Source organism: Chrysemys picta, chromosome 20 (genome assembly GCF_011386835.1).
Source record: "Chrysemys picta bellii isolate R12L10 chromosome 20, ASM1138683v2, whole genome shotgun sequence".
NCBI classification, from domain to species: Eukaryota; Metazoa; Chordata; order Testudines; family Emydidae; genus Chrysemys; species Chrysemys picta.
This window is the reverse complement of record NC_088810.1, coordinates 22,279,355-22,306,415: the sequence shown is the minus strand read 5'-3', so window position 1 is coordinate 22,306,415 and position 27,061 is coordinate 22,279,355. Positions and strand designations below refer to the sequence as shown.

Sequence of the window (27,061 nt, the reverse complement as noted above, 5' to 3'; positions counted from 1 at the left end):
TTGAATCGGGCCCCGCACTTCCTAAAGCTGGCCCTGGTTCTAACCACCTGCACCCAACCCCGCCACGTAGGGGGCATTTCTGGACAAGGTGGGGCCTGTGGCTGGAGGTAGGAGCCGGAACGTGCTGTGCTCTGGCATTCCACGTCTGATGAGTATTTCCCACGGGTCTGAGTTGCTGCCACAACCTGAGGTTTCCCCATCGGCCTGAGAATTAGAGAAGGGGATAGGTGGGTTAAATCCCACACACTGGGTCCTGCGGATTTACTGTATTCATGACATTTTCCCAGTGCTGCTTAGCTCAGAAGTGTCGTCCACTTCCCCACAAAGTTTTGATTCCGTTTACTAGGCTGATCAAGTGACTCGGGCAGGATTACACACCGAGACAGGCATTCGGCTGCTCAGGGAAACCAGGATCCTCTTCTCTTTCTCAGGGTTCGTATCATGATCATCATCCTCATTATTCTTTGTTGCTCTAGCACAGGGGTGGGCAACCTATGGCACGCGTGCCGAAGGCGGCACACGAGCTGATTTTCAGCGGCACTCACACTGGCCACCGGTCCGGGGGGCTCTGCATTTTAATTTAATTTAAGTGAAGCTTCTTAAACACATTTTAAAAACCTTATTTACTTTACATACAACAATAGTTTAGTTATATATTATAGACTTAGAGAAAGAGACCGTCTAAAAACGTTCAAATGTATTACCGGCACACGAAACCTTAAATTAGAGTGAATAAATGAAGACTCGGCACCCCACTTCTGAAAGGTGGCCGACCCTGATCTCGAACTACATGCCTTTGTAAGCCAAACTGAACCGAGCACACATTCCTATCCTGCTTTCTGACTCGGCGTATACATTATATATTTACTGATCCCTTCACCCCCCTCACAACTGCGGCCAGCGGTGGTGGAGGACCTGAGTCAGGAAAGCACATAAGCACGTGCTTAGCTTTGACTTCAGTGAGAATTAAGCATCTACTTAAAGTTAGGCTCATGTTTGTGCTTTCCATAATTGGGGGCTTAACACAATACAGCCACACCACACAATGGCACTGGGACAAGAACTGGTCTGTCTCCAGAGGACACTCCAGGGAACTAGAATGCACCTACCCCATTGGGCTGCTCCAGGACAGCAGGACGAGAACCCTGCTACAAGTTCTATAGGATGTTTTATGATCAAGGCGAGAGCAAGTCAAAAATTTCCCATCCAAACTGTTTTCAGGGAAAAGGGGCCTTTTCTCCTAAACAAAAATGTTTGCAGGAAATTTTAATTTCGTTCAAAATCTATCTGAAAAACTGGGCATTTTCTGAAAAAAAAAATTAAAAAGCAAACAAAATGTAGTTTCTTTTGATATTTGCGTATGTGAGTAAAATACTTACCCTTTCCCAACTAGTTCTAGGACCTCGTTTTAAAAAATCTCTCATCTGAAAGGCAGCATCTGCAGCAACCAGGAAACCCCCTGCCAACATGCCAGGTCATTGATCTTTGAATCACAAGCACCACTTTCTGGGATATCCTGAGTGTCCATCATTGGTGTCCAACCCAAGTATAGCTCAAGTCCAAATCTGCTTAGTTTATAGTGTCAGGTCCAATCACACGGTGTGGTGATATACTAGCTAACTAAACTAGGAACAAAAACAAAGCATTCGTGAATTGTATGGCAGGTTAATGCTGTTCAGTTAACTTAGACATGAAAACTTAGAAGGGGGAAGATGAGAGAAGAATGATGAGGAAGTGAGCAACAGAAAGGAGAGGAAGCAAAAAGGCAGAAATAGGTAGTGTTATTTCCTTGGGGGCAACAGTTTTAGGAACACAAGATTCTATTACCACGACAACCAAATACAGAACAGGCAGAATTTCTGTATTTTTATAAAAATAACGAGGAGTCCGGTGGCAAATGACTAACAGATTTATTTGAGCATAAGCTTTCATGGGTAAAAACCCACTTCTTCAGATGCATGGAGTGAAAATTACAGATGCAGGCATAAATATACTGGCACATGAAGAGAAGGGAGTTACCACACAAGTGGAGAACCAGTATTGACAGGGCCAATTCAATCAGGGTGGATGTGGTCCACTCCCAATAACTGATGAGGAGGTGTCAATACCAAGAGAGGGAAAACTGCTTTTGTAATGAGCCAGCCACTCCCAGTCCCTATTCAAGCCCAAATTAATGGTGTCAAGTTTGCAAATGGTATCAGAGGGGTAGCTGTGTTAGTCTGAATCTGTAAAAAACAACAGAGGGTCCTGTGGCACCTTTGAGACTAACAGAAGTATTGGGAGCATAAGCTTTCGTGGGTAAGACTTCTTGCATCTGAAGAAGTGAGGTTCTTACCCACGAAAGCTTATGCTCCCAGTACTTCTGTTAGTCTCAAAGGTGCCACAGGACCCGCTGTTGAAGTTTGCAAATGAATTGTAGCTCTGCTGTTTCTCTTTGAAGTCTGTTTTTGAAGTTTTATATTTGTATAACCTTCTCCATGAGGGATGTCGCTGTAATATTGAAGCAAATCAAATACATGGATGAGTATCTCCTAGCAGCAGCCTGGGGAGGTAAAGGACTGTTATACCCAGTTTACAGATAGAGAATTGAGGCACAGAGGAGGGGTATGACTTGTCCAAGACCATACGGGGTAGTCTGTGGCAGTAAATGGAATTCAGGGATTTTTGCAGCTTAGTTCAGCGCCTTAGACACAAGACCATCCTGGGTCAGTGCTAGGAAGGACAGTAAAGCAGAGATTGCTCCCTGGGGTGCTGTGGACCTAGGGTGAAATTTGGTCCCAAAGGGTCTCCTACATCATGTAAATGCCTTGCAGCAGCTCAAGGAGTGGGGGAAATGAATTCAGGGTCTGACTGTCAGGGTGATTTTTTTTCCCCTTGGGGTGGTGACAATGACAGATACTAACCACAGGTTTCCCCCAGAGCTCAAGGGTGAGTTATTAATCATTTCCATTGCAGGGGGCTGGGTGCTGCTCATGGAATAGAGGGTTGTTTTCACTGCACTGTTAGCAGTGGCTCTTCGCCACATTTTAGCCCAACCCCCCCCCCCCACCCTCCACACAGAAAAATCCGGAACCGGGGTTGGAGGTGCCTTAGCCCAGGGTAGCTGACCCAGAGCGGGGTGTGGATTAGAACCTGGGCTCTGCTTTAACTCAGGCTGGAACCCACCTGCTTTCAGTGAGGACACAGGCTAAACCACTCCAGTGCTGATACCCCCAGTGTGTTCCCACAGTTCCCCCCGAAGACCAGATACGTTCTCCCACAATCGAGAGGTGAAAAATTACAGCGTCTCAGCACAGAGAGCCCTGGGGCACAGACACACAGGTAGTGCTATGTAGTGGGGACGCTCCCGCCCAGGGTTAGCTAACCCACGTTCACTGTCCAGCGCAGACATTCCCCATCCTAAAGATCTTAACACTCAAAAGACACAGAGGGTGGGAAAGCTAACGGGAGCACAGAGAGGCAAAGGGGCTTGCCCATGCTCTGGGCCACCGCTGTGTGCTAAGTGGGCTGCATGCAGCCCGCAGGTTGAGAACCACTGGCGTATGTATTAACTTTTCAACTTTTAACCCACTTTTAACTTTTAGGCACCCCAGAACATCGGCGCCCCTTGGCACGTGCCTCCTGTGGCTAATTGGAAATCCGGCCTTGCCCACGCTCACTCAGCAGGTGAGCAGCAGAACCTGCATTAGAACTCAGGTGCCCGGCCTCCTGCTCCATTTCCCTAAAGACCGGAGTGCAGGCGCTCAGTAAAACTCAATGGCATCTCTGAATTGTGTGAGTGCAGAGTTGTGTGGGCTGAAGGGGGCTTGGCCTTGTTCACGGGGGGGAGTTTCACCCCGGGTGCAATAGTGGTTCAGTAGTTATGTTCATCCTCGTGGTTCAGCAATCTGCCCCCGGCCTCCCCCACTGCACGTCATCCGACACCTGCCCTGCAGCAGGCAAGGGGGGCTGCGGACCTCCCTACACGCCATCATTCATTCCTCTAACTATCTTTGCTATCCTGAAATGCCCCACCTGGGCCCTGCCTCTTGCTCTAACGTCCACCCGTGTAAAACTGGGGCAGCTCTACTGAGTTCAGCCGAGCCACCCCCAACTTACGCCCCTGTCAACAGCAGCACAATGTGACCCCTCTTCTCAAAGCGCTGATCACTTTCTGCTCACCAACGAGCAAAGCCACTTTCGAAACTGAAAGCGGGTTTGTGTAGGGGGATTTTGCGTGTTCCTGCTTCACTACTGCTTTTCCATCTACAGAGGCGAGGTGCCGTTCGCACCCCTGCATCAGTGATTCCACTGCAGGGGGAGGACGGGTGGTGTTTGAGCTACTGCCCTCCCCCCCATGAAGTTCTGCTCCCCAGGGGATATGTTGAATGCCCGCCCTGGCCAGCACTGCCCAGCCAGGGACCCCACAGCACAGCAGAGTTTGTGTGCGCCCTGGAATTGCAGTCAGCTGTTCCCTCTAGGATGGCGTAGCCCAGTCTAGGATTTAAGGAGACCCCATGTGGTGACAAAAGGCAGCACGGGCTGGGAGCCAGAGAGAGCCCTGGGATCTGTGTCCAGCAGCGTCAATACAGAATCCCTCTGTAAACATCGCAGCCCGGCCCTGTCCGTTCCCTATGGCCGATCGCATCTGGGGGCTTTGCCCCAGCTGGGAGGCCTGGGTTAGGCTGGTGTATCTAAGGGGTGAAGAATCCATTAACTCTCTGCCAAGGTAGGAGTAACTCTCGTGAGCTGACCGATATCCCCACTGGTCTCCTGCAGGTGCCTCATTTACCCGTGAAGCTGTGGAACCAACATGGATAGGTGCACGGGGCATCCTTGTCTGTGACACCCCACCCCCACTCCCCCCAACCAGGAAAAATACCAAAAAAACCTGCCTCCCACAACTAAGAATTGGGGGGCGTGGGTTATCCCACTTCAGCCCAACGTGTGCTTCTGACACCTTCCTGGGAAGCAGCTTCTGCTGGGGGTGGGATCCGGGGCTAGATACAGGCCTGATCCGGTCTGGCAGGTTCCATGTTCCTGTGCCCATGTCACGAGCTACAGACCCTGTGGCCTGGCCTCAGGGTGAATGAGATCAGGGGCAGCCCCGTCTCTCTTTGACCCAATAATCCCCCTCTGGCCTCATCCCGAATCCCAGGCCATCTCTGCATGCTGAGCTCATCCCAGGTGTGGTTTTTCCCAGATGCAGGTGGCTAGCAGGAGAAACAGGGAGGAAAGTTCCCGCCCTTTCTAGCTCAGACACCTCCCCGGCCTGGGAACCCCCTGGCCCATTAGCGGCAGAGTCAAAGGTGTCTGAGGTTATCTCGGGGAAGGCAATTTCAGTCTGCATGAACAAGGACACCTCGCTCCCCACACGGAGGAGAGGTGTGAACTACTTGCAAAGAGCACCTATGACTCAACCCTCCCTGAGAAGGTGGGATGCTAAGGACACGATCCTGCCCAGTGGCGGGTGCAGAAGGGTGCGGATCAGTGCAAGCACAACCCGGCGTGGTGGAGAACTTGGGGCCGGCGTGATACTCTAGCCCAACAGCAGTGGGTGAGTCTGACAGAGGGTCTCGTTAGCATGGAGGTTCATGCTTATTCCCACCGCCTCTCTCCGCGGGCAGCCCCGGGACTGCAGAAGCACGAAGGGCATCACCTCTTCGCCCCTCCCTAGCAGCGGAGAGCAGCCTCGGCGGAAGAGCTGGCCACAGGTTGGTACTAAGAACAAAACTGAGCGCCGCTCAAACGTCAGCATCCTGGGCCTGCAGGTGCCGCTGCCTCCCTGGGGGAAAGTGATTCTGGAGAGATCAAGAACCTGCAGCGGATGCGACAGGCTGCGGCTGGAGCGGTCTCTGAGGGGGGCGGTTGGGTTTTCAGCAATTAAAACGGCAACGCATTTCTTTGGAGGAGTGTAGCGAAGTGAGACTCACTCGCGCAGTGCCTCCTGCTGGTCAGCTTGGGAATTAGCTCTCCAGCATACAGAGCGCCTCCTACTGGCCGGTGTCTCACCTGCCGCTGACCCCCATGTCCCTGCCAGACCCCAGTGCCCTTTACCGCGGGGTTCTGCCCCAGCAGTTCTCCACCACACTCTGGGTCTCCACTCCCAGGGGAACCCCCAACCCTCTCACCCACCTTGCCTCAGTGGCGACTGCCAGTTGTCATCTAGCCCTCGCTCACTGGGGCAAACTACAGACTGTCATGGCCACTCACCACTGGCCAGGAGGATGGACCAGCGTCCTTTGCCTATCTCTGGGCAGCACCTCCCAGCCCCAGTACCTGCATAGGCCTTTACCAAGGCCTCAGACTGGGGAGTTGCCAGGCTGGAGCTCCTCACCTCCTCTAGCCGCTCCCCAGCCCTGCTCCACTCCAGGTACCCTTTTCTCACCGGCAACTAGGTCCTTCTCTCTCCACAGCTAGAGAGAGACTGGCCCAGTGCCTCCCTGAGCCCTTCTAACAGCTGTGGCCTGATTGGGGCGTGACCCCAGCTTTGGCTTCTTCCCCAATCAGCTTAACCTTTTTTCTAGGAGCAGGGTAACTGCCTCGCTTCAAGGATTTTATTGTCAGTGCATAAATTTTTTTTCCTACAGCTGGCACACACAGTCAGCTCACGCTGCACAAATAACATAAGTTGTTCTCTGAGGTTTCCAAAGCAATTTACAAACACTGTTCTCCCTCCATGCTGTATGTTGGTATCATGATCCCCATTTTACAGCTCGGGGGGGGGGGGGGGGGGGGAACTGAGCCACAGGGAGGCAAAGGGACTCACCCAAGGTCGCATAGAGAGTTGGTGGCAGAGCTAAGACTGGAACCCAGGAGTCCAGATGCTTAGTCACCGCACTCTGACTGCTAGACCATGTTGCCTCTCGAGTTAATGCAACATGAGAACCTTTTAAAAACAGTCTGTGTCATTTATCAGACTATCCCTACCCCGTCTCACAGGTCAGAGGGGTAAGGACGTCAGGAATGTGTCTGCCCACGGTTGGGACATTTTCTGGGCTTGAGGGGGGGTCTATTCTCTGATGGTGAAATTCACCCCTGTGCAGAGGGCCGGCCCGAGGGCTATGCATAACTAGAGCCGTGTGCAGGGTGGAAGTGCTGTTTAACGAGATTTCAAAATATGGCTTCATTCTGAATCGAAACGACAAATCCCAATTGCTTGGGGGCACTCGGAACATTTTGCTTTGATGCCATTTCATTCTGAGTTCAGCTTTTCTAAAAACGCCGTAGTAGAACGCAAATACGTGAGATGCATTGTAATATCTGAGGCAAAATTTTAAAATAATTCAGAACGAAAAGTCCTATCCCAACGAAGAACTAAGGCTGTGTTCCAAAAACTGTCAGAATGGGACATTACAACAGTATTGGGATTCCCCCTCTCCCCCCCCACCCCACCCCCAGTTTTCTTCCGAAATGAAATTCCAGCAAAAAATTGACCTGACTTTGCACGGCGTGTTGATTTTAGTAGAACTGCACATTCCTATGGAAATCGGGTTTGTGGACATTTCTCCAATCAGCTCTTTGTGCAAGCCACAACTACCGAATGTACCACCCTATCCCCATCTAGAGGGGGCTGGCCCACATAGCAAGGTTGGTGAGCTTACAACAGAGCTGGGCAACTCATGCTTTGAGATCCAGGGTTCAAGCCCCACTGCAGACAGAGCCAGTATTACAAGTGGGAGCTTCTTTGGGGAATTGAGTAGGGGGATTTAAGATCAAACTGGAGTGCAGGCCTCATGCTGGACCTCGGTGCGGGGTGAATTTCACTACGCAGAAGCAGGCAGGGGAGAATTCATCCTCAGTGTGAAGCTGATCGAAGCAGGATTAACCCTCCCGGAGCCCAGAGCAGAATCCCCGTGGAGCCTGCTGCTGCTCTGGGACTGAGAGGCAGGTCTAACATTTCTATCCTATCAGCAGCGGGGACAGCATTCACATGGGCCAAATGCGCAGAGGATGTAAATCTGTAGCTCCATTGCAGACCAGGGAGCTAGGGTGATTTACACCAGCTGAGGACCAGCCCCTTGGGATCCAGTTCGCTTTATTTTTGAAACCCTCCATGGAACTTGCAATCGACAGATTCACTGTCTCTGCTCCCCTCTAGTCCTCCAGCATCAGCCTCCTTTCGGAGCCATTGCACCATCTGGCTGGCGGTGGTGAGAGAACCTTCTCCTATGCAGCTCCGGTCACCGGGAGCAGCCTTTCTGTATCTCCCTCGGTCTCCTCACCTAGCCAGTCTCACCTGCGATCCTCCCTCTTTTTCCTGTGCTTGTCTCTCTATCTGTCCAGTCTTGGGTTTTATAGGGTCGCCGATCATGGTTGTCTTTGGGCTCCTCTCACGTAAAGTCAATAGCAAAGTCCCTCCTGGGTGTCTCCTCTCACTTAGATGCTTCCCCGCTGCTCTGCTGTTACAAACTCTGTGAGTCTCGTTTACAGCCGCGGGTCTCGATTTGGATGAGACACGTTATGCCAAGCGCTATTGCACGGTGGAGTTTTATCCCGTTTCTGTGGCGCCAAGTGGGATTTCGCGTGGACGTGGTAAAAGTTCGGCCAGCTGGAGAGATGGGTTTCTGCTGCATGCAGGGTAAAAGTCTGTCGGTGTCTCCAGAGCGGCTACAGACCACCTCTGACTGTGAGGGTCTTGGGAGAAATTCTCTCTGATGAAGCTGACATTACACCGGCGGGCATCACGCTGTCATAAATGGTCATCAGCCCCGGATCTTGGGGCTGGGAAAGAAAACAGGGCAAGAGCAGACAGTGAGTGCGCAAACCAAGCAATGCACGGGGATTGAGGCACCCACAAAACCCCCTGCAGCCCCGTGGCTTCGGCTGCCACTTTCAGCATTAAAGGGAGCAGGAAGCAAAGGGCCCGCTGGCCCATCCGCCAGGGGAGCTGAGTTCAAGGATTGCCTGTCCTGTTCCCAGCCCTGCAGGAAGAAGGAGACGTGTAATATGCTGGCAGAGTGTGTGTGCATGTGAGTGTGGTGGGCCACTGGAAGATAACAGCCTACTACTGCTGCCATCTAATTCAAACTGGAGCAGGGGCAGAGAAGGGCTGCCAGGGTGAGCCGGGGAATGGAGAGCTGATCGTTTCAGAGAGACTTGTTTAGCCTAGCCAAAGGCAGGCTGGGAGGGGAATCTCATTGCTCTCTGTGCATGCAGCGGGGGAAACCCCAGGGAGGGAGAAGAGCCGTTGAACTAAAGGACAATATTGGCGCCAGAACAAACAGGGATAAACCAGCCAGGAGTAAATTGAGTCTGGAGATAAGCAGATTTCTAACCATCAGAGGAGGGAGCTTCTGGGGCAGGTTCTCAGTAGCAGTAGTGGGGGGAGGGGAAGGGGTAAACAACCCAATTGGTTTGAGGATGGAATTTGATCAAGTTTATGAATGAGATTCTGCGAGGGGGGGTGGCTGAGAGAGCAGGGACAGGCCTCCGGGACCCAGGAGGTCCCTGCTGGTCCTACGTTACGTAGGACCCTGGAGCTCAGGGTCAGAGATTTGTGCTGTGGGGCTGAACGTTCAGGGATGAAAACCCGCTGGCACCGGGGCTGTTGTGCAAACAGCCAGCTCGGCTGCTGAAAACGCTTCCCGGTGCTTTGCCCGCGTTCCCAGGCCGGACGCGTCTAGAGCCAGCGAATGAGTCGGGCAAACATCCCCAGACACGCTCATCTGCACCTCCAGCGCCGGCCCCTCAGCAGATGTAAATCAGGAATAACTCCACTGAACCCAATGGAGGATCGGGCCCAACCTCTTTTCTGCTCAGCATGGGTTGGCCCAATTTGTTTGCTGTGACCTATAATGTGCTCCTACAGCGAAGGGCTGGATGCAATAGGCCTGAGGAGGGGATGGCTGATGACAGCCGTTTCCTCCACGGGGAGGCATTAACTGCAGGGCGAGCAATGAACTGCACACAAACTCCCTCTCACCTGAGCCGTGTCTGGAGGTAGCCCGGTGGCGGAGGCGTAGATGGTGGTGCACTCAGAGCACTTCACCACGGGAGGGGGGCGAGAGCCTTTCTGCTGCTGTGCAAAGAGAGAAAAGTGTGAGACCAACATCTTTAGCAGAAGGAACCCACCACTTCCTGCCCAGATAGCAAGGCGAGCCGCGTGTGCTAACTGCAGCCATCAGCCTCCTGAAGACCACGCTCCCACGCTCAAAAGTGGGCCAGGAAACCACCTGTGACTGTGAGAGTCTTGGGAGAAATTCTCTCTGATGAAGCTGACATTACACCGGCTGCTTCCGAATTACAGGCCACATTCCCCCAGGCCAACACATAGGCCAGCACGCCTCTCTACACCCCCACCAGCCAGCAGAACTGGCCAGATGTGCAGAGGGGCTGCATGCTCAAAGAGGGTCTCCCTGCTGCTCCAGCCCCAGTCTCTCCCAGCGGGACATGCAGAGAGCTCCCAGCTACGGCCCAGTGCCTGGCCGGAGACCAGACTCGTCTCGCTGGAGTGTGACTGCCGCTGGGTGCCAAGCCAGCCGCCCAGAGGCGAAATCCCCAGGCACTGCACAGCCGCTCCACACAGTCCCTGATAGCCGGCTTTAGCCACCTCAGCTTCTGCAACAAACCCCCCCTGATTCTGATCTCGTAGCGCGTCCTTTGGTCCACGCTACGTATGGATTCAGTGATGAGCCTCTATCGACCCCCAGTGGCCAGAAGTGTCGGGCTCGCAGGGCTGCCTGCCTGCTCCTTGAGACTCGCCCAGTGAGCAGAGCCACGTTTGGGGTAAACTCCCACTGAAATGACCTCAGCGTTGGACAGGACCCACTTCCACTACGACACTGTGACGTGGCTAGTTGCTCTCCATTCAGATCTGTCTCTGAAGTTATCCGTATTTATGCTGCAGCAGGTGAGATTCTCCTTACGGGGGGTCTTGGAAGCGTTTTCGTTGACCACCCCTCATGCACGGCAGCCAGGTTCTGACGGGGAGAAGTTTGCCCCAGTGCATCGGCCGACTCCTTCAAATGCCTCAGCAGCAGAACTCTGTGACGTGCCTCTCGCTCAGCGATCACCCCGGTGCGGCAGGCTACAGGGCTGCACAGGGGTCGCCGAGGGCAGAATTTGGCCTGCAGAACCTCGGGTGATTTGCAAGAAGGGAAGAACTCAGCATGGCTTGCCCAGGGGGGAATGTAGCTGGGCTGACTGCTAGGAAACCAGCGCAAAACGTCCTCTTAGTGACTAGATCAGGGAGTCACTGAGAGGTGAGAAACATGGGGCCAGCTCTCAAGTCCCTCAGAGCTGCACGAACGTCCCCGTGCCCCATAGGGAATGTCTACACCCCACGCTCAGGTGTGAGCCCCGGCCCTCTTTCCATCCACACACAGATCAGTCTGACTCGGGTCAGCGAGCGCTCGGGACCCTGCTAAGGAGATGGTCAGAGCCCAAGCCCAGCTGGGACTCAGGTCCAAAGCCTGTCATTTTCCAGCCCGGACGCAGCCCAAGCTGCAGCTCCGAGTCAGAAGGTCTGTGTAGTGCGGTGTGGATGGGTTAGCAGGGCTGTGAGCCCCGGGTCCAGCAATTGGAAGCCCAGGTTTACGACACATCCTGGATGCTCAGGTGTGGGCTTGGAAACACAGAGTCCACAAGCCCGGGTCCCACAGAGCTGCAGTGCAGACCTACCCCAGACGCTCCTCTAAAATTGCCCCTGTGAAAACTCAGCTGGGGCCAGGCCATTTGGCGGTGGGTGCGCGAGGCGGAGTGGAATCCACCTCCCCCCCAATAGCTGCGTCTTTCCCTGCTCAGCAGACAGGGCGTAACCTTCTTCGGGGCAGTAAAATGAGAAGACTCAAGTGACGCAGGTACAGGGAGCAGGAAGGTTGTCAATTTTGGTTGGATGGATTCCTGGAGATTTCATCGCTTGACATAATCCTGGAGACTTCAGGCCAATCCTGGAGGGTTGGCAGCCCTAAGCTAGGTGAACATCGTGAGTTTTCTGAATACAGCTGGACGCTAATGCAGTTTAAAATCAGTCCCAGAAGGGTGTCAATTCCCCTTTGTACGGAAACGCCTATAAACGACTCAAACCCAAGTGAAGCAGGATGTAAGTGATACATGAGCCTTGTGGCCCTCTTCCCAGGGTAAAATTCACCCACGTTGTAGATGGGACTTTAACCTTCTAATGATTTAGTTGGTGTTGGTCCTGCTTTGAGCAGGGGGCTGGACTAGATGACCTCCTGAGGTCTCTTTCAACCCTGATATTCCATGATTCCATGAATGGAAGGCCAGGGCCACCTAGGTGGGCGCTGGGTGGCTGTCGCACACAAAGAGCAAACGCCCAAACTCACCTCCACTCTCTGGACTTGTGAGTAAATTGTGCAACTTTCCTTTTCCTCCTTCAGCTGAGAATGATCTTTTTGGCCTGATTGGAAAAACAATTGCAAGGGTTGTTAGGGCAGGAGACACACAGATGGGACCACGTCAGCCTTGTGATCTCGATTCGTAGAGATACAGGCAAGGACCTGTCAGACGACATCACAATTCTTGCAGTCTAAGTATTCGTCAGCAGAATAAGTTCCTAATCAAATTCTGGCTTCCTCTAAGATGGCGGTTCCCAAGCTGTTGGAAGTTTAGCTGCCTGAAACCGGTCACATCCCCCTTCAACTCCACCAGGTGTCGTAAAAGGTTGACGGACTGGGCAGGTCAAACATTTTCCATCCCTATGGTTTTTTGACAGAAAAATTAAGGTTCTTGGCTAAACAAAAAATGTTCATGAAAAGTGTCTGCTTTTGACAGAAAATTTCAATAGTTTGTCAAAATATTTAAGCCAAAAGTTGAAATAGGTCCATTTAAAATGGCCTCATGGAAGTTGTAGTTCCGTATGATTTATGCTCCCATTCGTCTTTATGGGCTGAACTCTCTGGTTGGACTGCATTTCCCATGATGCATGATCCCCTTGCCCAGGGATTCCTATGCTATATCTGCTCCCCTCATAAAGACAGGAGAGAGCCATGCATCATGGGACATGTAGTTCAACCAGGTGCCTGGCCTGTAGAGGGCAATGGGTGCATGAGATGCCCAAACTACAACTTCTAAGAGGATCATCCATTGCCTGGCACTTTGTGCAGTCATTTGCACCTATGCAAAGTGGGTGTAAAACACTGTTTTTCTGATTTGCACTCACATCGCACTAACATAAGTGCCTGCAGAAGGCGAAGCACAAGGGTGAATTAATTGCACCTTGCCTTTCTATTTATCTAAGATGTACGCGAGATACCTATCATGTTATATCTAGGCTAGGATCCCTCACTTCCCTTGAAGTCATGAGAGGAGATCATATCACAAGAGCACATGATGAAGTATTTGTCACATGATGTTCAAGTGGTTACATTTTTTTTTAACCTTCCTTCCTGCCTCTTAACTCTGTATGCTGGGTGGAAAAAATACATCTATTCTTTTTAAACCTAAAATAAACTACTAGGTGGAGTTCCCTGGAGACTGAATGCATGGCTAGTCTGCTCAGTACAGGTGAAATTTACCCATGTGCAGAGACGCAGCACAAAACCTACGCACGCAGGCATTTCCAGGCTGGGTCAGAGCCAGGGGCTAGTTAACCCACTCGCCTGTATCTGACAGTGGCCAAGCACCGGATGCTGAAGGCCAGGTCTGCGCTAGAGTAGTCATGTGGTTAGGGGTGTGATTTTTACTGATGTTTTAATACCAGCAAAAGCCCTAGCATAGGCACAATTACACCAGAAAAAAAGTGCTTTTGTGGGTATGGCTTGTTTCGTTTGGGGAACCAGAATATGCCACACCAGCAAAAGCAATTTTTTTTGCCGCATAAACTGCATCTACACTAGGTAGATTTGCCAGGATATCTATATACCCGCAAAGCTTTTCCAGTGTAGGCCTGGCCTCAATCCCTCCCTGCCTCAGGTCCCCATGTGTAAAAAACCAGCACTTCCCTACATCACAGGGGAGCTGCGAGCGTGACTGTATTAAACATTGTGAGGGGCCCAGTTGCTGCAGTGATGGGGGCCAGGTGAGTACCTTAGAGAGACAAAACTCGGGATGTTCTCATTATCTGGTGTATATGTCCAACCCCTCTTTGAATGCTGCTAAATATTTGGCCTCAACAACATCTTGTGGCAATGAGTTCCACAGGCTAATGAAGGAGGACTTACGTGGTGCAAGGACTGTGTGCTGGCCCTTTGCACAGGGATAAATTTCACCCTAAAGTCGCATCTAAACACAAGTGTCGTACAGCTTTAACTATATTGGCATATAGTGCTACAACTCCCCCCACTAGAGTGGACGGAGTTATGCCAGTAGGTAAGGTGTTTATTCTTGTACGAGAAGGGGAATAAACTATACTAAGCTACCTTTATACTAGTATCACTAGGGTTGTACTGGTATAAATGATTACAGCCCTAACTGGAAGCGTTATACCGGTACAAAAACTGTGCATTGACCAGGACAAAGGCTTGTGTAGACACTCCATGGCTTACATCGACTGTTACTGGCTTTCACGAGCTGTCCCACAATGCCCCATGCTGGCAGTACAATCGATACAAGCGTTGCTGGTTGAGGATGCGCACCGCCGACACAAAGAGCACAGTGTAGCCACGCACGAGCGCTGTAATTACTGCGGCGGCTGTATGCCGACGGACGTTAGGTTTACAGCGTGGACTTGGCCTAAGACCGTAACAAGTTCTCTTGAAAACCTACCTCTGTGTCTCAGCCAGTATGTGACCCCTGCACCGAAGACCAGGACCCCCACAATGGCTATTGGCACGATAGATTCCACGAGTTCATTCCTGAGCGAGCCTGGAAAGTGATTTACAAAGGAAAGAAGATGCTCAATAACTGGTCCCTGACCTTGGTGCCCTGTTCTAGGGGGAGGTGATCGTTAAGCAGGAGCGAGGGCCCATGCAGCTTTAAGATCACATTGCCGCTTCCTTTATCTCTTTAATCGCGGTTTATTATCTTTGTGTAGAACAGACAGAAAACACAGGAAGTGCAGAATCAGCAGAAGGTACGGAAGGCCCCAATCCAAGCTTCACTTGAAGTGTGTAAATAGCCCCGTTGGGACTCTCTCTAGCAGAGTAAAGGGGACATAAAAGTGGGAGTCAATTACAACCCCTTTCCGCGTGTATAGACTTCAGTGTATCTGAGCGGCAGATCCATTGTCTACACTAGGGCTCCTCATGTGCTTAACGTTAAGCACGCTCGTGTTTTGCTAGACCAGGGTAAAATTTTCAAAGGCGCCTAAGTGATTGAGGAGCCTAGGTGCCATTTTCAAAAGGGCCTTACTGCCCAGATTATCAAAGGTATTCAGACTCCTAACTCCCATTGGTTTCAAAGGACATTAGGAACCTAAATACCATTGAGGGTCTGGGCTTTAAGAACCTAAATCTAATTGAAATTCAAAAGTCACTCAGGGCTGGATTTTTAAAGGTACTTATGCACCCAATGCCCATTAAAACCAATGAGAGTTGGGCACCTAAATACCTTTAAAAATCCAACCCTAAGTCTCTTGCTGTCCGTCAGCCTCACTGATGAGCCGGCAGTGTTAGGGTTAATTAGTGACCCGAGTAGTGATGGTGGAGCAGGGCCAGAGCTACGTAAACGGAGCTGGGAACTGCTGGAGGGGGGAACAAGGCGAGTTCTCCTCTGGGAGGAGCTGCCGGAGGCAAGGTTGAGGTACCCCCAAGGTGTAGCGTAGGAGAGGGAGCAGGGGGGAATTGTGCTGGAGAAGAAGCCGTTCAGGAGAACCTCGGATGGGGCCAAGAAGCCGAGTCCAGTCGAGCCCCAGAGGGACAGAACAGAGCGGTGGACGTTGTTTGTTCGTGCACTTTAAGTTGGCTCTTTAGTAACCCCGGGAGGGGCGTGAACTGTCACATGACTTGGCATGAGGGCCGGGCCCTTGACGACCCCGAGGGGAAGTCGAAAGAAGACACCGTCTGGAACTGGCCATCCTGGGGTCAAGGCAGTGGAAGGAGGATGGGAGAGGCGAAGTCCCCTGTAACGCCGTGTCTAGGCACAAGGGGGCACCCTGGAGGTGAGAGCACCCGCTTACAAGCGCTCTTAAAATGTGGTCCTACGTGCCGAATTCTTACGCTTCCCAATCTGGTGCCAAATGCCTGGAGCTGCTCCACACGTCGCTGCTTCGCTCTGGTTTTACAGCTGGCTTGCCAAGCTCCCGCTGGTGTTACACTACGGCAGAGTGACGCCACGGAGGATGGACTACACCGAACGCTGATCTCTCGTTATTAATAGCTATCGTTGGCATTGGGGGGTGTCTAGGAGCCCCCGTCATGGACCAGGCCCCCATGGTGCTAGGCGCTGTACAAACACAGATCAAAGGGACAGCCCCGCCCCCAAAGACCTTCCAATCTACGTCGACCACAAGAGACAACAGGTCAAAGATGGGCGCACAAGGACGCAAGGAGACAATGGAGGTCCTAGTGTCCAACAACCGTGGATTGGATTCCCACTCACTCCAGGTCCCTTTACCAGGAGGCATAAAGAGGCCTGGGGGTGAATGAGAATCAGGCATAGACTCCTTATTGTCTTTTTTTATGTCTAAACTGGTTCTGCTCCTTAGGAGTTGGCTCCCAGCCCCGATGCTCTAGTTACCTTTGCAGTAGGACTGTCATACGGTCTATGTTTGTAAAGGGCCTGGTCCAGCGAATCACAAGGGGATGGTTTTTTTCCCCCCCAACACAAGACAGCAAGGGGCAGGGTAGAAATCTGGGTCTTGCGCCCTCCGACTATGTTAATTCAAATGAATGGAGACTTGTAAGAAAAATGTCCCAGACTGAGGCTTAAATGTCTCATTAAAACACCCCATAAAAGTCCCCTGCGTCATAAAGGAGGTGTCAGAAAAACCCCAATGAGCGAGAGAGCTCTATCCCCCAGAGGCTATTCGAGAGGGAGTTCCCACGGAGGGTTTTAAATGTTGCAGAAGGTGTGATTTATAACCAACCCTGGGCTTTACTGTACTGTAACCGGGGCTGCTGCGTGATTAGCTCTGAAAACCAAGTGACCATGAAACCAGAGGCAGGATTTCTATTTACACTAAAGCTCCCGCAGGGCAAAGAGGTCTTTAAAGTGGATGCAAATTACCCTCACAGCCCCCGTTAAGGCTGCTTTATGCAGCCGGAGTGGTGTAAAAGACCCTGGTGTACATCAGCCCTCTATGTCCTCAGCCCACAAGGAACCTGACCGGTGCCCGGGTCTGTCTAGACGTAAATAGTGAGTAGAATAGGTGCCAGCAGATGGAGCTCAGGGACAGGAGGTGTAGTTTGGGGGTCTGTAGGACCCCTACAAATGGCTCCTTACCCAGATCTCTGAATGCCCGGAGCCCGCATCTGGCTGCTGAAATGGGCCCTTTGAGCTCGTCCTGCTTTACGTGGGCATATGTGAGAGGAGAATCAGGCCTGTTGATTGCAATGGAGCTACGCTGATATGCACCAGCTGAGAATCTGGCCCGCTTAGGCACCAACGCTTCCTTCAGAGCCAAGCTCAATGCCCACGTCTTGGGTGGTGGCCGTGAGTTTAAGCCAGGTGGGCAGGGCCCGGGGCTCGGTTCTGAGCTCAGAGACTTGGGCTCATCCCTGTCTCCGAGGGTGGAGATGGACCCAGAGCCTCCACGGAAGACCCAATGCAAGGTAAAGATGTTGGACCAAGGCCTGGCGCGGCTGATTTATGCCAGCTGGGGATCTGGCCCCTAGACCCAACGTAGCCAACAGCCAAGCGGCCCTTGGCCCCGGTGGGCACAGCCACTGCGCAGTCAGAGCGGATTTGCCCCTTTCTCCTCCAGCATCACTTACCGCCTGGCTTGTTGCTGCACTCCACCGAGGAGCTGAACTTGGTGGCTTGCTGGCTGACTCTGTTCCCGGCGGTGCACATGCAAGAGAAGCTGCCCTCCCCTGGGGTGAAGAAGAGGTGCAGGAAGTTGTCATTGTAGGGGTGTTGGGAGGTGTTGCCCTTGCTGCAGTTCCAGCTGTAGGTCACGTTGTCCCCACTCTTCACCGTGCAGCTCAGGTTCATGGTGCAGCTCTCGTTCCCCAAGGTCTTGCTGACCATCTGGATGTCGGGGACGGACACCCGCTCTGTAGGGAGTGATGGGGAGGGGAGATGAATGGATTATCTGGAGAAGGATGGAACTGACAGCCCTGAGTGAAATGCTGCCAGCCTGATCCGGCTCCCAGTCCTGCTCTGGGTCATCCCCTCTCCAGGGCATTTAAACGCCAGCAACATCGGCGCCATTCGACTGAGCAGGAAGTTCTCGCCGCTAAGGCCTTCCCTGGCTGCCGAGTTCGGTGCAGCTCCATGAGTAGTGTTCTATGCAAATTATGCCATGGGGTCATTTGCATATCTGTGAATAATTTGCATATGCCCATGAATGTCAGATTATGTGCCCCGAGCAAGGCTTGCACAAAACGTGGGTGCTCTCGCTAGGGCGGCTGGGTGCTGGGGTGTCTGTAGCAGGTGGGGAGGAGGGTGGCTGGGTGTGCTGGGTAGGTGGGTGGGTGCCAAAGGGCGTGTGGGCCATTGGGTGCTGGAGGGTGTCTGAACGGCACTGAAGCTGCTGGAGTGGGTGAGTGCCAGGGTCTCTACAGCACCCCCTGCAGGGAGAGGCTGGGACTGGAATAGGCAGCAGCTCCTCCCACAGCCAGCGCGCTTGCCCCACTCCCTCCAGGACCCACGGCTGGCTGAGGCTGGACTAACTGAAACCAAGCACCAATTTCATCATGCCAGTGGCCTTTTCTCCTAGCAACTGACCAGCCACAGAGCTACACCAGCTATTGGGACCTAGGATTAGGCTGACCAGATAGCAAGTGGGAAAAATCGGGACAGGGGGTGGGAGGTCATAGGTGCCTATATAAGGAAAAGCCCCAAATATCGGGACTGTCCCTATAAAATCGGGACATCTGGTCCCCCTACCCAGGATAGTTCCCCAAACCTGCATACGAATACTGTGCTCATTACCATACACTTCCAACCCGAGATGCAAAAACTCTTCCTCAGAGCCTTTGTTCACCATGTATTCATAGTGCCCTGCATCCGTTCTCTTGGTGTCCAGTATTTCCAAGGAGAAGTTCTCAGGATGAAACTTGATCTGCTCCTTCATGTGATTGGTATAATTGTTTCCAGAATAGCTGATGATAAGTTTCCTCTTGGTTCCAACGGACAGTTTCCATAGAGCGTTGCTAAATTGCACAGTAAAATTCTGAAATTTGGGTGTTATGCTCAACAGCGTTGAGCCCCCCAGGCTTCCATAGACTGTTGTTTCTGACTCAGAGCTTGTGCCTACAAGGAGCAACGAAACAGAGTTAGCGCAGACATGAGTTGATGTTTTACAGACGGCGACGTACACAGCGTTGTCCACCCCGGGAGTTCAAAAATCACGAGTCAGACCCCAAAACCAACATGAGATGTTTAAAAAGTTATATATTCTGGAGCTCTTTTATTTGCCATCGGCTTGCTGAGCCTTTAGGGTTACAGTCAGGCTTCCTTTTCTAGCTTTTCTCTGCAAACAGGAGCACTAGAAATGTACTTTCATTATTTTTTCCAATGAAAGCGGAAATACTCACCTAATCACGTGACTCCAGGACCTGGGGTTTGAAGAAACCTCCCTCCCCCTCCAGCAAAAAGCAGACTCATGATCAAATTACAAGAGTTGGCAACAAGCCATCAAAAGTTTGGTGTCCAAGCTCCATCAACTAGCAAGCCCTGTTCCATTACTAAGAGTGTGATTGTGTCTTGGGCTGCACTGCAGCTGCATAAGAATGGCCACACTGGGTCAGAACAAAAGTCCATCCAGCCCAGTATCCTGTCTGCCGAGAGTGGCCAGTGCCAGGTGCTTCAGAGGGAATGAACAGACCAGGTGATCATCAAGTGATCATCCCCTGTCGCCCATTCCCAGCTTCTGGCAAACAGAGGCTAGGGACACCATCCCTGCCCAGCCTGGCTAATAGCCATTGATGGACCGATCCTCCACGAACTTATCTAGTTCTTTTTTGAACCCTGTTATAGTCTTGGCCTTCACAACATCCTCTGGCAAGGAGTTCCACAGGTTGACTGTGCACAAGGGGGAGTAAGACAAGTGGGCAGGGAGGAGTGTAGTCTTGGCTCTGCCCCCAAGCACACCATCCAGCGCCGCACAGTTAGTGAGGGCCAGAGGCTGATGATGGCGCTGCTGGTGGAAGGGCGAAGCAGGGTTCCGATTGTGCCTCTCTGAATTTCTCCATTCCCTGCTCTGCTCCCAAGAAGGAACAATTGCCTATATGTGGCAAAGAAAGGCTCTGGCTGTGGGAAGGTGGGGGGACACTAGGCTGCTAAAAATCACAGTGTAGACAAGGGAGGCCCAGCTTGGGTATGTAGAGAGAACGTAGGGTACATAGCCTAGAGTTGAGGCATGTCTTTATTCTACTTGCCTAAGCATTGCCGCGCTGGCTGCACAGTTGTTTATACCCGGGCTAGAAGGCATGCGGTGCACGGACTCCACATGCCGCTGGAAGGAGCGTGCAGTGTAGACGGACCTTTCGATCTGTATTAATGAGACCACTTGGCGGTCCAAAGCTGGGAACACCCCAATATCCGCCAGGGCCAAGAACACGCCAGCCCATTCGGGCAAGACACAGAAAACGTTTTCAATGGATGTTCCGTCTCTATTTGAGTAGGTTAAAAACAGGAACACTTGCAACGCGTGGTCTTTCTAAGAAATCTGCACCTGGTGTCACTCGGCCGTTCTCCAAGGGCAGCCAGACCCCCAGCACGTGCCGTCTGGCCAGCGTTCCACTGAAGTCAACGGCTCAGAGCCCGGCTATTGTAAGTTGGTGTCGCGCTGGGACACCGCTTGACACCAGCCGAGGGTCTGGCCCATTGTCTGACTGAAATTAGCGACATTGCTTGTATGGCCAGGTCGGGGTGGCAGGGGCTGGCCCAGTTGGTAGACGCCCGGGCTGGTTCGCGTACCAAGAACCCCCGCTCCCTTCGCGAGCTGACAGGAAACCCTCGAAAAATCGACACAAGCAAAAAAGTTTTCATTTTCAGCAACGTTTTTCTTCAAGTGCTTTTAGGTTGTCGGAAGAAAGGGCAGCTGTATGATGATCTCCCTGCTGTTTTCACCAGTCCTCTGCTTAGCCGAGGGGCCAGTTGCTAATCACACCAAGGCCTTGTCTACACGCACAGCTTGTACCACTTTAACGATGGAGGGCTAGTTAAAGCGATACAATCCCCGCAGTGTGACTGCAGTTAGACAGGTAGAAAGGTGCTTTATATTGGGCTAGCTATTCCTACAGAGAAGGGGAATATGTTATACTGGTCTAAGGCACCTGTCCGGGATTGTACTGGTATAACTACCCCGGGTGGCACTGGGCTAACTACATTAGTAGAATTAAAACTCACAGCCCTAAATGAAATAGTTAAACCGGTGTAAAAACTGTGTTTAGAGTCAGAGGAAGGCTCAGTTGCAAAGCCAGAGCAGAGCGTGCAAAGAGACCCTGACTCAATAAAGCGTCTTCGCTGATGAGCGGCGCGTGCCCTGGTTTGAAGGCTTCCAGAGCAGACGTTCGAAACCCGCCAGGGTTCTGGGGTGGCCTTTAAGCGCAGGATAAAGGGGAAAGTCTTTGCTTGACTCAGAGCAGTTCTGAGACAGACTCCATGCTGGAAGTGACAGTCCCTGGCAACGTGAGGCTGAGTTAGATTAGTGTGCTTTTTTCTGGGAACTGTGGGCTCAGGATGGTGATGACAAATGAGAATGAGTTCAGAGGGGAAAAATGACTGTTGCAAGGGTTATCTATAAATAGCTGATAAAAGGTTAATAAATGAGGAGTCAGTTGTTTTAATAAATGACCTGTTGGAATGGTTGATTACACAGCCCAGCCTGCTAGAATACCTTCAGCGGATGTGCTCAGGACCATGCAGAACAATGGTTTTCAACCTTTTTTCATTTGCGAACCCCTAAAACATTTCAAATGGGGGTGCGGATCCCATTGGAAAGCTTAGACCTAGTCTGCCGACCCCCAGGGCTCCGCGGACCACAGCTTGAAAACCACTCATCTCTAGCACGTGTCTGTAACTTGCTCGCATCGTTGATTTGTTCATTTACCCTAAATGGAACCTTAATATGAGGGGCTGCAGGCATTTACTGCCACAGCAAAGGGGGTAAGGAGACAGGCCACTGTCTAGAAGTATTTGACAGGGGGGGGAATTGTTCAGGGTGGAACAATGCCCAGGTAGAATGAGCTGAAATTGTGAAATTTGGATGGCGTCTCCCAGGGAAATCTCCTTCGAGTGAGGTGTGTTAGATTGTGGGGTCAGGCAGGAGACCCATCGCTTAAATCCCTTAAAACTAGACTGGGCTCAGTTCTCGAGAAGGGAGCGCTGCGAAATGTTTGCAATGAAATCTCCCAGCGGATGGAATTCAGCAGTGACCCGCCGACGGAACGGAGCCGTTAGCGAGAGATGGGCAGGGGGGAAAAGCTGATCTTGTGTTTAAGGCACGAGGCTGCAGACCAAGAAATCCACATGCAATTCCTGCCTCTGCTGTATACTCCCTGCTTGGCCTTAGGTAAAGCTCTGGCCCTCGGTTTCCCCAGCTAAGATTTTCAAACGTGGCTCGTGATTTTGGGTACCCAACTTTAGAAATAAGGCTGAGATTTCTAACAGGGAGGGCGATTAACCATTGGAACAAAGTGCCGAGGGAAGCAGTGGTTCCTCTGTCTCTTGACATCTCAGAATCATAGAATCATAGAATATCAGGGTTGGAAGGGACCTCAAGAGGTCATCTAGTCCAACCCCCTGCTCAAAGCAGGACCAATTCCCAACTAAATCATCCCAGCCAGGGCTTTGTCAAGCCGGGCCTTAAAAACCTCCAAGGAAGGAGATTCCACCACCTCCCTAGGTAACGCATTCCAGTGTTTCACCACCCTCCTAGTGAAATAGTGTTTCCTAATGATGAAGACTGGAGGCCTTTCTGGAAGAAATGCTTTAGCCAAACACAAGTTATTGGGCTCAATACATGGGTCAGAGGGTGAAACTGAATGACCTGTGGGATTGGAGGCTCTAATGGTCTCTTCTGGCCTTAAAATCCATGAAGCGTGAGACAGCTCAGAGGGACTGCCTTGTCAAAGTGCCGAGCACCTGCCTTCTGAAAGCCAAGTGCCTTTCAAGTGTCTCAAGGTGGAACCCAAAAGGCCTGATGGCAAATGTCAGGCCCCCATCTGTGAGCAGAGCATCATAAATCCTCTCCTTCACACCGGGCTACTGTCAGGCTCAACGCTTGTTAGGTGCTCAGACAATGGACTGATCCGCGCTATGGAAAAACACAGTTAATAAAAACAATTTTAAACCTCCTCATTTTGACTTGGGGATGTGTGTGTGTGTGTGTGTGTGTGCGTGCGTGTGTGTGTGTGTGTGTGTGTGCACGCGCGCACAGAGATACATAGATTGGGGTCAATGAAAAATGCCCAGGACTGTCCATTTCTCCTGGAGAGAACTTTGTGAAGGCATCAGCCCTCCTTGGTTGAGGGAAGTCCCTGAGAGCCTCTTTCCTCCTGTTACCTAGGGTACAATGATTCACATTCACCCGTCCTATTGATTACCGAAGCTTTGTTTTTGTCGGAAACATTAGTAGTGAGGGATGCCAGCTCATCATTGACTGAGTTGTTGTTGTCAGTTAAACTGGAAGCAAAAACAACTCATTTTCCCGCCCGCTCTTTCCTATGAATTATTTCCATGAGAGGAGGGGGTTTGCCCCACACAGAAAAACAACAAAGGGAGGTTCGCCGCCCCCCAGATAGCAGATCCCCATCCGGTCTAGTTTGCAAACACACAGTTGTACAGTTTCAGTAAATACCATAAACCATCACAAAATAGCCCACTCAGCATGTAGCTGTGTGTTCCCAGGATGTGGCGGGAATAGACAACGCGCTTGGTTTTCATTGATGCTAGTACCAGAGTGTAATTGGGAACCAGGCCCGAGAATGGTGTGTTGTGATTGGGATCTTAACAGCGACCGATGGAAAAGCCCTGTTAGATCATCTCGAAAATCCCTCGGCCAGGGCAGAGTGCCCAGCCAGCGCACACCTCCAGTATGAAGCAGGCATCTCACCTGAACTCTGACAACAGGCAACACCGAGTGAGACAGAATCCAGATGAGAACCCGGCTAGAGTCCAGGCCCAGCAGCATTCCAAAGGGAAAGCTCACGATGGGATCAGAGATGGGCAGTGAGTCTAAAGCAGCTCTCATGCTATGGGGGACTTTTTTGGTATGCCCCCGAGACAGAAAAACCCAAGGGGAAGTTACAGCATGTATTCGCCTGGTATGAAGCCAGTTTTGAACCCACCAAACCAATGAGAAATTCCAAACTGAGGCTGTCTCGTGATCTTCTCCTTTTCTTTAACTCATTTCATTTTGCCCCATATTGCAGCACATTCAGTAGATGGTGTCTTGCGCATTGTTAATGTTGCCTAGTGGTTCGAACAGGAGCGCGGGAGTCTGGACTCCTGGGTTCTAGATCTGGCTCTGAACAAGTGTCCAGGTTCCCGGTTAGACCAGAGGACTGGGAGTCAGGGGTCCTGTGTCCATCTCTGCTGCTGCCTGGGTGTGTAATTAGGGGCAATCTGCCAGCCTTCCTGGTCCGCCCCTTCTGTGAAATGGGGATAATCTCACTGGCCGCCCACCCAAGGAGTTTGAGTGGCTCTGTCATTAATGCCTCAAAAGGGTTTAGAGACCCATGAATGGAAGGGGCTGGGGTGTGCAAAACATCCTCACTGAGCCCTAAGATGGAGGCACAACAACAGAGTTAGAGAGAGAATCGACCTCAGTCCGGTTCCCGTTGCTTTGTTTGACGTGAGGCATGTCCTTGTTGTCCTGCATGTACTTGGCTTTTTAAACAGGCTTCAAATAATAGGAACAATTTTTTTAAGCTTCACTTTTGACAGTTGTTACGCCTGCCCTGAATGACAGGAAAATCCTAATAGGACCCCAGGAGTCTTGACTCCCATTCCCCCTATTCTAACCACTAGCCACACATCCCCCGCAAACTGGGAACAGATCCCAGCAGTGCTGACTTCCAATCTAACCACTAGACACACGCTCCCTTTAGCAAGACATGGCACATGCATCCCTGGACAGAGAGTAGCCAGAGCCCTGGAAAGAACAGCGGCTTCTCTGCATAGAAATCCGAGATCACAAAGACCTGCAGAATTAGGGTGATTTCATCCGTCCCACCAGGATCACCCTGGCCAGTGCACGCCGGCTCCCTACACGCTGTTCCACGGAGGTTTGCGACACAATCCATTTCTAGACTTTGAGCCATCGAGTTTTAAGTGATGTAAACTTTGGGGCTGACCCCCCCCGTTCAACAACCTGACCGACAGAGCTCACCGTTTGTAAACTTCACCTGACAGCCAGCCTCCATTTTCCCAATTTCCCCCCATTCCTCCTAGACTGTTATTATTTATTGTGGGAGCATCTCGGACCCCCAGTCACAGACCAGGCCCCCCTGCGGCTAGGCTCCCTGCGAATCACAGTAAGTGACAGATTCTCCAACTAGTTCTATTGACGTCAACGGGACTACTTGTGAAATAAGGCACTACACACACCCTGAGTAAGGGGGGCAGAGACAGGTACCGAATGCTTTCTGACGAATTATTCACCGAGCTCTAATATACATTGTAAAATGATTCCTTGCTGCACATATACAGATCGAGCTCTCTATCTTGGTTCTCATCTCCCTTCACTGTCCTGTGAGCCTCCCCATATTAAAACAATATGATCTATTCACCCTCTTCAGAAAGCTTTCCTCTTTTTAATGCAGATTTGTATTCTGGTTATAAAGCAAAGCACCATCTGCCTCATGCATGATAAAAGCAATTGTCACATAGAGCTCTGAACAGCATACACCCGCAGATCAGTTTGCACCAAGCCATTTAACCATAGGAAAACGTACATACCCCCAGCACAGCAAAAAGAAATGATCAGCAAAATGCATTCACTGCAGTCCATCTCTCGACACATGAAACTTTGCTTGCAGTGGACTTAGTATTTAAAGGTCTGCTGACACCACATACAGTAAGACCAGGTGTATTCAAATAAGACGCAAGCAGGGACCACGCATGTTTCCTGTTTTTGGTCTGCTGTGTCTTTCCTTTTTTCTTGGGGTGGAAAGTATTCAAAGTATATAGAGTCACACTGCTTAATGCTTTACTGCACAGCTCTCCAGCAGCTCACAGATAAATAGACTGTGATGTCAATCGATATATAGATAGCTGGATAGTTAATACAAAACAAAACAAAAAGCCAATGTTAAGTAACAGCTAAGATTGCTTAAATGAAAAATCCACCCAGTTCAGTTCCTGAAAAGCTAAGAAAGGACCAGTAGGACTAGGAGACCCCCTTTCCCTTATCACAAATAGTGCTGTCAGCTCACAGACAATAGATTCATACACTCATAGACTTTAAGGTCAGAAGGGACCATTATGATCATCTAGTCTGACCTCCTGCACAACGCAGGCCACAGAATCTCACCCACCCATTCCTGTATCAAACCCCTAACCTATGCCTGAGTTATTGAAGTCCTCAAATCGTGGTTTAAAGACCTCAAGGTTCAGCGAATCCTTCAGCAAGTGACCCGTGCCCCAAGCTGCAGAGGAAGGCGAAAAACGTCCAGGGCCTCTGCCAATCTGCCCTGGAGGAAAATTCCTTCCCGACCCCAAATCTGGCGATCAGTTAAACCCTGAGCATGTGGGCAAGACTCACCAGCCAGCACCCAGGAAAGAATTCTCTGTAGTAACTCAGCACTACCCCTATTCCTCTAACTCCCACTGCAACACAAACCATCAACTTCCACCTCACACTTTCACAGACACATAGCATCCCATGAACATAAAGAGTGACCCGTGTAAACTGCACCTGTCAATACAGCAGCATCCAAACCCCATCCATCAGGCCCCACAAAATCACGAGACAAAATCAGGAGATTTTTGTAAAAACAAAAATAACCGCCATTCGGGTCTTTTTCTTTGCCTTTTGTTTTGGCGCTTCTAGTCACTCGATTCATGTTTTCAAGCTTTTCTCTGCAACCACAAGGCTAGAAACTTACTTTTAAAGAAATGAAAACTCAGA

General features: G+C 51.2%; 1 protein-coding gene across 2 annotated transcripts; it reads right to left on the bottom strand.

The window, feature by feature from the left end:
- Positions 1–6,518: 6,518 nt before the first annotated feature.
- SLAMF1 (signaling lymphocytic activation molecule family member 1) lies at positions 6,519–26,771 on the bottom strand. 2 transcript variants are annotated; one of them, XM_065573599.1, is made up of 7 exons: positions 25,891–26,771; positions 18,916–19,236; positions 17,754–18,035; positions 14,647–14,745; positions 12,267–12,340; positions 9,905–9,997; positions 6,519–8,703 (listed from the first exon to the last, which is right to left on the bottom strand). In XM_065573599.1, the coding sequence occupies exons 1-7, from the start codon at positions 25,952–25,954 to the stop codon at positions 8,590–8,592; spliced, it is 1,047 nt and encodes a 348-aa protein (XP_065429671.1). In that variant the 5' UTR covers positions 25,955–26,771; the 3' UTR covers positions 6,519–8,589. The 2 variants fall into 2 exon arrangements, with proteins under 2 accessions (XP_065429671.1, XP_008177275.3); XM_008179053.3 differs by having other exon boundaries at positions 9,905–10,000; positions 25,891–26,768.
- Positions 26,772–27,061: the final 290 nt, after the last annotated feature.

Bases quoted from the DNA above. Each gene is read 5' to 3' on its own strand.
- SLAMF1 (XM_008179053.3), bottom strand. From the start codon at position 25,954: ATGTGTCGAGAGATGGACTGCAGTGAATGCATTTTGCTGATCATTTCT. The intron at 18,036-18,915 runs GTAATGAGCACA...CACTCCCTACAG, and splicing joins TCTCGGGTTGGAAGTGTATG to AGCGGGTGTCCGTCCCCGAC. The intron at 8,704-9,904 runs GTGAGAGGGAGT...TTTCTTTCCCAG, and splicing joins TACCTCCAGACACGGCTCAG to CCCCAAGATCCGGGGCTGAT.